The 12,557-nt window shown below is 35.2% G+C and overlaps 1 protein-coding gene across 1 annotated transcript; it reads right to left on the bottom strand.

Moving 5' to 3' along the window:
• Nucleotides 1-1,521: 1,521 nt before the first annotated feature.
• Nucleotides 1,522-8,440, bottom strand: LOC105032572 (L-type lectin-domain containing receptor kinase IX.1-like). Its single transcript, XM_073251248.1, has 2 exons — nucleotides 6,720-8,440; nucleotides 1,522-2,107 (listed from the first exon to the last, which is right to left on the bottom strand). The coding sequence occupies exons 1-2, from the start codon at nucleotides 8,380-8,382 to the stop codon at nucleotides 1,914-1,916; spliced, it is 1,857 nt and encodes a 618-aa protein (XP_073107349.1). The 5' UTR covers nucleotides 8,383-8,440; the 3' UTR covers nucleotides 1,522-1,913.
• Between the last annotated feature and the right edge of the window lie 4,117 nt (nucleotides 8,441-12,557).

Below are 12,557 nucleotides of genomic sequence, written 5' to 3'. Positions count from 1 at the left end.
GTTCCAGACATAAAATACAAGCATCCAAACACTAGAAATTAAAGAGCTACTTCCTGCTGGGCTTCACATATATCTAGTTGCAGATACTCAAATAGTAGCTTAATCAAATTTTATGTGTTTGCTTCTCCAAACTTATTCTTCTTGTTCTCGATTTTGGTTCTACTACTACAGTATGCCTAACTATACTTTGAGAATAGTCATATTCTCTATATAAAGTTCAGCCTTTCTGATATTCAACTTGTTACATATACTTCCCAAAGTATGCCCACAAATTGGCTATCTAATAGCTTGTATATCTGTTTTTCTAAACCACTTAGACCAAGATCAGCCAATGTATAGGTCATATTTTTCAGTTTTAGTGCAGCGCTTAGATTTTGTGACTGCTAGAGTCATCTTTATGAATTGACACAACACATTATTGTGTGTTTCCCTGTTTTTTCCCTTAATTGAAAGGGAGGGGAATACCCACCCCACCGTGAGTGTTTATATCTAGATGCTGATATTGGTACTGAGTCACTGTCCTTGTAACATATTCTTCCTCTTTGACGGGTTCAGCAGCATACGAATCTGAAGCAGCCACTTTGAGGACAATCATTTTTCTTTTGTTGAAAATTTGATGATGTACTAGCATTGGTTTTGTGCATATCTAACAGCTTTAAAATGCTCAACATCCATCCATTGATCTGTTTTTCAGTGGTCAAGCATCATGTCTTCCAACAATTAGTCCCATTCTTTTTATTTTTTTTGTGACAAATAAGTTACCAATTTTTATTGTCTTCTTTGGCCTCTTTTGTATAAAGAACACTATCAATTCAGACATGGGTGTCCATGCACAAACATACGCATGCGCACACACACAAAAGGAAAATATATTATACTTCTAGAAATTCAAACCAGTCTTGCATGTTGTCAGTATGAACTTCAATATGTGCAACCAAAAGTAGTGTAAAACAGAAATACTCATGCCATGTAACAAGTAAATCATATTGCTGACATGAAACTTGCTAATTTAATTGTTGTAGGTGTCAATGTTAAGCCTTTGAAGTTCAATCGAAAAATGTTAAACCTTTGAAGACTTGCCCTGAAGTGACCAGATATTAAGCTTGATATAACAGCATTATTAAATGATGTTGATCATGGAAAATTAGACAAATCCCCTGATCGAGGACCCACACAAAAGGGAAAGATATTATGCTTTCAGAAATTCAGATAGATCTTGCATGTTTTCTGTACACACTAATGTTCATATGCAACAATGAATGGTAGCCAACAAAAGTGCCCATGCTGTGTAGCAAGAAATTTAATGGTATTGCTGAAACAGAACTTTCTAATTTAATTGGTGTAGGTGTCAACAGGAAACATTTTACCATGACTTGCCATCCTTTAATGACCAAATATTGATCTTGACATAGCAAGGTATGTCTTGAATGAAGTTGATGCAAAATTAAACAAATCCCCCGAGAGGATGCACACAAATCGGAAACATATTATACTTCCAGAAATTCAAATAGATGTTGCATGTTTCTGTATACACTTTACTGGTCATATACAACCAAATGCAGTAAACAATAAAAAAGTCCATGGTATGTAACAATAAACTTAATTGTATTGCTGAAATAAAACTTGCATATCTAATTGGAAGTGGTGTGAAGATTAGACCTTTTGACATGACTTGCCATCCTTCAGCGACCAGACATCGACCATGATGAAGCAGAGTAGGTATCAGATGAAGTGGATGCAAAATTAAACAAATCTCCTGATGGAGGGCAATATACCGGGACAGGCATTTTAGGTGGCAAATTTGGTATTGGAGCATCAAACTTAAGAACATGAATTGCTTGCCTTATGGAAGGCCTTAGATTTGATGCTGGATGGGCACACCATAACCCTACAACCATCAAGCGCTCCATTTGTTACTCATCAAACTCCATCTTTAGTCTTTCATCTGCTGCGGTCAAGTACATCCTTCTTCCATAAAGCTCCCAAACCCATTGTACTAAATTTACTTTACCATTCTTTTCCTTATCTTCAACGGGTTTTCTGCCACATGCTATTTCTAGTATAACCACTCCAAAGCTATAGACATCAGATTCTTTACTAGGTTTTCCTGAAAGAATCATGGTGCACCTCATTTAGTTCATAAAAAATAGTTTTGTACTTATGATTACTCATAGTTAATTTGGCTACAAAGACAACAGCTTTTTTTTTTCTAATAATTTGATATGTAAGTAGATATATGTTGAATCAAAAAAAAAAAATGTAGGTAGATATATGAGCAATATCTGACCAGTTAATTTAGACAAAACCCCCATCCTATCCTGAATGGTTCCACAAGGGATTTCCACCTTTCATTGGGTTAACGTGGTTTCTATTTTTAATCATGCCATTAGTAAGGAATCTAGAGTTGGCATGCATTCAAAGGTCTTTTCACTTATGCATATAAGCATCTGTGGGAGCATGCTTTGCCAGGCTGAGTTTGAGGACGTCGGTACGAAATCAAGTCAAATTGCTTGAGAACATACCTTGTGTTGTATCAGAGAATCAAAGAATTGCCGGATGACTAGGATTCACAAAACAACATAATTGTTGGATGGATGAGGTATTTCTTGCTGTGGTTACGACACCAAAAAGATCTTGAATACTTATAAAAGATTAAAGAATCCAAATAATATCTTCTAATTAGATTTTTTGAATGATGTCCTAAGTTGTTACATATAGAATGGAAAAAATTTTAGTTGGACAAAGTCTATCGGCTTAATGATGGACCAATTCAACTACAAAGCAACACGCCTAAATCCAAACAAAAAAAAAATGGAGATCCTTTATATATTAGAATAACCTACAGTGACATATGAGGAAGAAATTGGCCTCGTGCTGAAAATATTCAAGTTAGGAAATCTCAGTTTGATGGTGGGGGTGGCAATTTTTTTTCAATCCGATGGATATCTAATCCGATCCGATCCAAATGAAATGGATTTTATCTGATCCGATTAAGAGATGGGGCACATATAAGTTTTAGAAAAAATATCCGAAGTGGATTTGGATCAGTTATAGATAATGATATGCCCCACCCCAATATATCTTTTATTCAAATTTCAAAACCCCCCACCCCCCTCCTCTCTCTCTCTCTCTCTCTCTCTCTCTCACACTCTCAGTCAGCAACCGACGGGTCCCCACCCCCCACCCCTAGTGGTAGTGGCTTGATGTCGGAAGTTGGAACCCTAACCATCGTCTAAGCTTTCATGTTCGGCCGCTCCAAGCCTCCCACCTGATTAAGACTCTTAAGGATAGAAAAATTAGAGAGAAAATGGGGGAAAACATTGGAAAATCAACAAAAAAACAAAGGAAAGACAGAACAAATTAACAAGTAAGACCTTTTTCCATGTAGATTGCTCATTTTTTCCTCTTCAATTTTTTTTTCTTTTCATTTCATTCTCTTTTTCCGAGATCTATAGGGAAGGAGAATACCTGAAGGAGAACAGAGGGGTACTTTAGGTTTCGATTGAGATTTTTTCTCGAGTGTATGGGATTTTGTGCGAGTTGTGGTGGTGTGAGTTGGTTCCGATCGGGGAAGGATAGCATCTGAGAGGAGATCGAAGGGATTTTTAGATTTTGGTTGGGGTTTTTTCATGAGCATATGAGATTTTGTTCGAGTTGTGGTGGTGCGATTGAGTTGGTCCCTTAGGTTTTGAGAGCTTAATCTTGGTGGAAGCATGACATTTTGTAGAGTTTGGGGATGGCCGATGGAGCCGTAGGTGGTGGTGGGATGGTGGCGGAGATGAGAAAAAGAGAAGGAAAGGTTGATTTGGATATATTCGATTTGATCCGGCTCATTCTTAGAGGCCAATTCAATCCAACCAGAAATGGGTATGATAGGGGTATGGATATAATTTTTTTCTATCGAGGTGGAAATGGATATCGATACCCATATTTGTCCGGTTGCCATACTATTTGGTTGTGCGTTAAACATGTAGATTTCCGCACAAAAAAAAATGCATGGATTTCTCTCTTCCATCAGGCATCGGTCCTCTCTGAACAAAAATCATATCGGGTTGGCACTATAAAAAATCATATGGGGCGGGCTTTACAATGTACCATGTATCTTTTAATATTAATCTTAAAGTATAAGTTTAAAAGTCAAAGACTTGTTTTACTGACGGAGTTATTAGTCACATGATTAAAGCATTCTCTTCCTTTCTCATTTTCAACACATAGTAATACATATTATATGACTATATGATACATATTAAATATATAACTAGGTGATACATACGATAAATTTTTTTGATACACAATAACGATTCAATATACACCTACAACTAAATTGATACATAGTTTACCAAACTTAGTATTCACTATTACATAGTATATAACTAGTTAATACACATTTAGCAAAATATTCATACAGCATCCCAATATACACCTCTAGATAAAGTGATATATTATTTTCAAAATATAGCATTTATCAGTACAAAGTATATGAGTGAATGATACATACTAGATAGCTTATTGATACATATTATAAATTTTTTTGATACATATCCAATAATGACTCAATACACATCTTGAGGTCTTTTCTCCTCTTCCAAATCCTCTTTTTCTAAGATCTTTAAATCTTAAAATTTACGAAAACTGTATATCATTTCACCTAGAGGTGTGTATTGAAACATCAAATGAATATTTTGCTTAGTGTGTATTAACTGACTATATACTATATATTAGTGAATATTAAGTTCGATAAATTATGTATCAATTTATCTGTAAGTATGTTTTAGATCGTTACTAAGTATGTATTAAAAAATCTTCTAATATGTATCAATAAGCCATCTAATGTGTATCATTTACTGATGTGCTGTATATTGATAAATGCTATATTTTGAAAATTATGTATCGCTTTATCTAAAAACATATATTGAGATGTTGGATGAATATTTTACTCAGTGTGTATCAATTAGTTGTATACTCTATACTGATTAAATTAAATTCGATAAACTATGTATCAATTTAGTTGTAGGTGTGTATTAGATTGTTGCTGGATATGTATCAAAAAAATTTACAGTAATATTTTTTGATTAATATATTTAATATATATCATATGATTATATATATATATATATATATATATATATATATATATATATATATATCGTTATATATTAGAAATAAAAAAAATAATATTTTAATTATAAAATTAATAATTTTATCAAACTTTTTTTTTTAAATTTATATTTTAAAATTAATAATAAAAGACACGTGCTCGTTGCGAAATCCATTCCGGATGATGTTTTATAGTGTCCGCCCCTTATGATTTTTGTTCGTCCTCTCCAACAACATTACAACACGTGTCACGGAGAGAGGGAGGTGGTGGGGAGAGCAGAGCATTGAACTCCACTATGAAAGTATATAGCTTACGATTGCGGACTTTTCTTGGTGTGTAGGTCCGTTTGTTGTCCTTTGGTATCAGAAAGTAATTCATTGATGACGCAAGTTACAAGGCAGCAATTGATGGGACGGGTTGACATAAAGAGACAGAACCAAAGAGATAGAAACGCCAATAAAATAAAATGACCCTCCGATTAAGAAAGAAAATTCAAGATTCTCTATATTCAATTACCATCGGAACTGATGCGCATTAACTTTTTAACACGCAGAACTGATATACTGTGGAGAACAATGACTGGTACGATAAATTTTGAAAATATCAGGGTTTGCTTTCTTCTTTTCTCCTCCAATTCGCGATCCACTTTGGTGTTTCTCCATCTCCAATCGGAATAGGAGCCATGGATGGGAGGGGGCGACGAGGGGAGGTGAACGACACCGGGGGAGGCGGCGGGCGAGGGAAGGGGTTGGTTCGGGAAGGAGGCGGCGGGATGGAGCTGGTGTACGAGGGAGAGGCGATGCAGGGAGATCGACGGTGCGGGGGGGAGGTGGACGGCTTAGGGAGAGGCGGCGGGCAATGGGAGGGGGTGGCACGATGGAGCGGGTGTATAGGGGAGGGGAGCGGCTAGGAGAGGAGGTGGGCGGCGTGGAGGGAGGTGGATGGCATCAGGAGAGGCAGCGAGTGAGGGGAGGAGGAAGCGGCCGATCCGGGGAGAGGCGGCAAGGAGAGGGGGTGCCGAGGGGAGGGAGATAAGGGGAGAGGGCGGCGTGATGGAGATGAGGGGAGTCGATCGGTTTTCAAACAATAATAATAAAATAAATTTATTTTTTTTGGTAATAATAAAATAAGCCGGTTTGGTGATTTGCCCAAATTAAAATTTTTTAATTGTGATTGCCTAATCAGTGATTAGAAAAAAATAATTAACAAGCACCCGAGCAACTCCCGATAAAAGAATCCTCGGTCACACAGTTTCCTGATCTTCTGGTAAAATATGGACTATAAAGCACGTGTGCGTCTTGGACCGGGCTAGGCTTATCAGTCCACGAGTGGAAAAGTAGAAGAAAGAGAGGACCCCTTGGTCATACGTTTTGCCTATAATGTATGTGAGGTGCATTTCTACGAAGAGCAATGTAGGAATCGTCTAACATAAACATGGCATACGCTAAAAGAAAGCAAACATGCAAAGAAATTAAATGCCATCATTTTTAACCAAAATAATAATAATAATAAATGCAACCATTTTTGGTTTTAAGTATTGTTAAAAAGCCGTTCTCCAAAAAAAAAAAGTGTAGTTAAGAGACCTTGCTAAATGCGTTATAATGATATATATTGCTCATACCTGTAACAGCATATTCTGGCGCAATATATCCCCTGGTCCCCATCAAAACCGTTGTTGGTGGGTTGCAATCATGATCCATGAGCCTTGCCAATCCGAAATCACCAAGCTTAGCATTGAACTCTGAATCCAACATCACATTGCTTGGTTTCACGTCTCGATGGATGATGCATTGCTGCCACTCTTCATGAAGGTAGAGCAACGCCGAGGCCAACCCCAAAGCAATCTTGTACCTAACTGGCCATGTAAGGAACCGATCCTTGCCATATAGATGGTAATCGAGGCTTCCGTTCATCATGTACTCGTAGACAAGCAACAATTCACCCCTTTCATGGCAATAGCCAAGAAGCTGCACAAGATTGCGATGCCTTAACTGGCTGATGGTCGTGATTTCTGATATGTACTCTCTCTTACCTTGCTTAGAATCTCTGGAGATCCTTTTAACTGCCACTTCAAGCTTTAAATCATGCAATACTCCCATGTAAACCTCCCCGAATCCTCCTTCCCCTAGCTTCCTCTCCTTTGCAAAATTACGGGTTGCACTCAGAAGTACGCTATAAGGAAATCTCCTAGGCCCAGTAGCCCTCTCAATTGCATCACCGACTAAAACGTCCATAGCCATGTCTTCTTCTTCTGCCATGTTTCTACTAACCATCTTGCACACATATTTTCTGATAAAAAACATCACACATAACAAACTTACTAAAACTCCTGTAGCAATACCAAACCCCAGGGCTTTAGACATTTTATGCCTCAGTCCAAGATCAGAGGAACTGAAACTCCAGGAGTGGATGGTATGTACCTCGAAGAGGTCACCTGTGGAGGCTGAGAAGCCAACGGCAACCTTTTCTGGCAGGTAATCCCTCAAGTCGACACCGTAAGACAGACTCCAATTCCTCGTAGGATCTGAGTAATTGCTAAGGAAGATGCTCAAATTTCTAGTTCTAGCGTTGTAACTAACAGATGCAGAAAGTATGATATTTTTTCTTATATTTGTATTCAACTCCACATGTGCAACAGAAACAATCCTGTGGATGTCGATTCCCATATGATGGGCACTAGAATCATTATACTCTGGGTTTATGTAGCTATCAAACTCGACGGCGACAATCTTGTTTCTCGTCATGTTAGTACCATTGCGGTCGAATATCCCAAGAGCCCCACCCCAAGAATGATTGAAGGTCTCGTTATAGTATGGGTAAGACGAGAGGAAGAAGGCGATCCCATCAGCGCTTCTTGTTTGGTTGAGGCCATCGATGGTGAAAGAGAAGTTCGAAGTGAAATTGGCGAGTTTACCTGAAGCTTTGTCCCAGAGAGGCACTGGTTCATCATACACAACACTGCCCATGCTCCTTTCAATATAAGTGTCCAGTTGGTTCCTGGTGAGTTGGATGGCGTTGTTAACAAACGTGGCATCCTGGTAGCTTCTTAGGTCTCCCGTTGTATCCTGATTGAAGATAGAGTAATTGAAGGAGAGTGGACTTGCCTGGGGAATCATGAAGCACGCCAACTGGAAAAGGGACAGCAATAAGAGTTGGAGAGATGGAATAGGAGTTCTGGAGCTGCAGCAAGGATCCATGCTTGCAAGGGGAAAAGACATGCATGCCAAGGCGCTTTGCTGGTTTATGCAATCAGCAACGATGCCTTTGGACCATCCAAAGGCCATCAAATTAGATACCCGGAACGTGCCTCTGGAAAGAGTTCCAAAAACATTTTCCGTGAAACTCTCATCCACAGAAACTCTCATCAAGATTCTTCTTTTTTTCCTTTGATGTGTCCCTTATAAATATTTGAACTTACTTGAATAGTCTCATCAATTTATTATTTAATTATATATCTTTATAAATTATTCTTTTTACATACATACCCTCATCAATACATAAAAATATGCAAATATCCTTACCAATTTGTAATTTACAGTCACACCCTCATAAATCACTTCTTTTGCATATATCACCTCAAAAATTTGCTGTTTGCTTGTATGTTCTTATACATTATTTCTTCTTGCATATCAATCTTACATGCAAAAATAAATAATTTATAGATATATATATAGATGCAAAAAAAAATTAATCTATAAAGATTTACATGCAAGAAGAAAATTTGCAACGGTCTATATATAACATTAGATATTTATAATGATATACATGCAAAAAAAAATATCTATAAGGGTACATATGAAAATAGTAATTTGTTAGGTTATTTATATAATTTTAGATATTTATAATGGTATATAAGCAAGAAAATATTTTTATAATTGAGGCTCGTATATATATGGTATTTGACTAGATTTTTTTTTTTGTAACGTAGCAAGCTAGAACTTGGATAAATTGAAAAATATTTTGGTACAATTATTGTGGCAGAAGATTCGGTCCATATTCGACCGTAGAAAGTCGAGGACCGTTCAGCCTGTTAAACAGCTGGTCGACGGAAAATACCATGAAAGAAGAAGAGAACGGACCTTGCGATAAATGAATATACTGACAAACCACAATTTAGCAAGTCTTTCTTGATCTTTTCTAGCAAAGAAAATCTGTCTGGCTTGACCACATTATGTGGAGGTATGAAGTGCTGGCTCAACCAGTTGGAACTATTGAGCGAACAATAGTATTCAATGAAATAAAGCAAACGACTGTTATAAATGACCATGCAGCAATATCTTGTGTGATCAAAACAATCACAAATAGACTAATTCTAGTTAATTTGTATATCTATGATGCTATCTAACAAGACGGTATGACAAATTTCCTTGGTGGCCTAATTGGAACAACATGCCACATCAGCTTGAACGATGTATTTCATATAAAATATGAGGTCATATGATACAATTTGCCGATGTCCTTGTATCGACTAAAAGAGGCGAGCTCTTGGTAGCAGAAATTTTCATTTAAGATGGCGCATCTATTTTTGAATCTTCTTGGAAACTCATATTTATACATTTTTTTAAGTATTTTTTTCTTTTTTAAGAAGCCAGCCATTTTTAACAAAGGACCAGTCATATCAGTTTATTATATATATATATATATATATGTGTGTGTGTGTGTGTGTGTGTGTGTGTGTGTGTCTATATATATATATATATATATATATATATATGTTCTATCAAACTTGTTAAGCTATGATTTAATTTATAAATCAGTGAGGAGAATTTGTTAAGTCATGGATTATAGTTTTGCTAGGTGCGACAACGACGTGCATGCACGTTTTAGACCACCAGAGTTTTTTAATCAGCAAGTCTTCAAAGTCAATCCATGTCAATAGCGTGCAATTTCCGCACAATGGTTTACTCTTCTGCAATGTGCCTTTATTGTTCTTGACCTTTTGCTACTTTTCCGGTGGACGAAAACCATGTGAATTTTTTCGGCAGCTGCTTTTTTTGAATCTAGAATTCTACTAAACTAGCATCAAGCCATATAATTAAATATTTCTGAAAACTCTCTCTTGAAAAAAACAAAAAAAAAAAAAGAGAAATCCTGATTTCCTATATAATTTATTTGCTTTTATTCTTAGTATTTTATAATTCTTCTAACCTTCTATATTTGTTAAACTTGATATATATGGTTGATCCTTCTGTTCCACACTAACGGGAAAAAGTAAACCTTGACAAATAGACTCCACTAATGGGATGGTACCATCAACATAAGATGCAGAATAAGTCCGCTAATGGGGTGGGACCATGCATAGTCCCACGCGCCGGTAGATGGTCAAACCAAAGACTATTCAGGCGATGGTGATTGCGCTAGTTTTGCCTTAACCCCCTATTTGACAGAAAGGTTGGATAAGCAGGATGATGGATGGACAAGGGAGAGGTTGTGCCTTTGATCCTCTGTGCTAAATTAGAAGAAAAATGGATGGAAGAAGAAAGATGGATAAAGAACAGATAGATAGAAAATCTATCTATATACTTGTACGTTTGGCCAAATATAAAAAGATGAATGTGAATGATTTTTTCTTCTATTTGATATAAAAAGAATGAAAAAAAAGATTGAATGATATTTTTATAGTATTTTTATTTAATTACCATTCGATAAAAAAGTACTATTATTTTTAATTTATAACATTTATTTATTTGAAAGAATTAGGATAGCACATAAAATTTTAATTTCTATAATTTATAATTATATAAAAAATTATATGAAATATAGTTTATTTTAAATTAATTAGGTATGAATTAGTTTATTTATATATATTAATTATTTAAATAACCAACTAATTTATAATTTAATTTAAATAGTTAATTAATTTCACTCAAATAGTTCATTAAAAAATAATGAATATAAATAAAAAAGGAGACACTTCTAATAATTTACTTATAATTATAAAAATTATGTGATAATAAAAATAATTAGTAATAAAATTTAATAGTATATAGTTAATAGTATAGATAAAATCAAAAATATATAAATAAAATGAATGAAGTAATGAAAAAGTATTAAATTTTTATGAAAAAAATTAATGATGATAATTTTGTCAATGTAGGGATCCATCCCTTATAAGCTCCACCATCCTTCTTCATTTCGGAGGATGCAAATTGGTGGGTCAGAATAAATGGACAATCCCTCATGTTTATCCATTCTTTTCAAAATTTTTTAAATCAAATGGTGGATGTTCAAAATTTTTTAAACCAAATGGTGGATATGGTTATCTATCCTTCCAACCCATTCAATCTTCCTCTCACGACCCCAACCAAACATAAGGTGAGTAAGATTGAATAGGAAGTCAAACCAGAACATGTGAATGCACCTATAGAAACCCACAACTATTTGAAATTAATGTAGGCATTTATATCTTTAGACGCAATGGGGGAGTATCATACTTCATCTTATTTCAGAAAAGATGTATATATTATTGATCCTTTTGGTTCTTTTTCTTTTGCTACAGATCCTTTTCTTATTAACATGGTATCAACCCAAAATACACTAAGTTCATGGTTTCAGATCCTTGTTCCACGTATAATCCAAGCTAGCTATATATGAAGGGAGAGGGCAGGGATTGTTAAGCATGATATTCACTTTCCACAAGGACCCAAAATATTCTATGGATGGTTTTCGAGAATTCACTAAAAATTCTTGGATATTCTGCAAAATTCCATTTTGCATTCTGCATTTACAATCTTCAATACCTAGCTTAGGATGATCTTCCAAAAGGTTCCAGAAACATGGTGGCAATTGTTTTCATTTGGTTAGGTATTCATTGGACTAATTGATATATCTTCACATCTAACATTAATTCTTCCAATTTTTCTCCAATAAATCAATTAATTATGCAATTTTCAATTGAAAATTGAATAATTATAATTATTAAGACGTACATAAATTAAACAGCTAAGTTTAACTTATTTTTGAAATTTAGGCTAAGTTGTGCATCGTAACATTAGCATTATGGGATCCTATACACATGTAGCATCAACAACCATATTTTTGGCCATGGCGAGACATCAATAGTACCATATTTCAGTCTATGATAGGCATCAATAAGATGGCTAGTTTAGAGCACCACAACCAACCATTCAAATACCATTCATTTTTATGCTTGTTAAGTAAATACAATTCAAAACCATATTCTTTGTAAAATTTGATGCATAGTATCATATTCAAGCAATCAAAATGAGCAACATATGCTTATATATATATATATATATATATATATATATATATATATATATATATATATATATATATATATATATATATATTAAGAATCATACATCCTCAATTGATAATTATGTAGCAACAATTAACTTATACTGCATAATATGAAAACCATCAATGCTCAAAAATAGTGTGCATGTACAAGTGATCAATATCCAATTCTTACCTCTACCACTCAAATTTAAGTACA

Source organism: Elaeis guineensis, chromosome 1, assembly GCF_000442705.2.
Source record: "Elaeis guineensis isolate ETL-2024a chromosome 1, EG11, whole genome shotgun sequence".
In the NCBI taxonomy this organism is placed as follows: Eukaryota; Viridiplantae; Streptophyta; class Magnoliopsida; order Arecales; family Arecaceae; genus Elaeis; species Elaeis guineensis.
Note: the sequence above shows the minus strand (reverse complement) of the source record. Positions and strands in the feature narration are given on the sequence as shown.

Bases quoted from the DNA above. Each gene is read 5' to 3' on its own strand.
- LOC105032572 (XM_073251248.1), bottom strand. From the start codon at position 8,382: ATGGCCTTTGGATGGTCCAAAGGCATCGTTGCTGATTGCATAAACCAG. The intron at 2,108-6,719 runs GTATGAGCAATA...TGATTCTTTCAG, and splicing joins GCCAGAATATGCTGTTACAG to GAAAACCTAGTAAAGAATCT.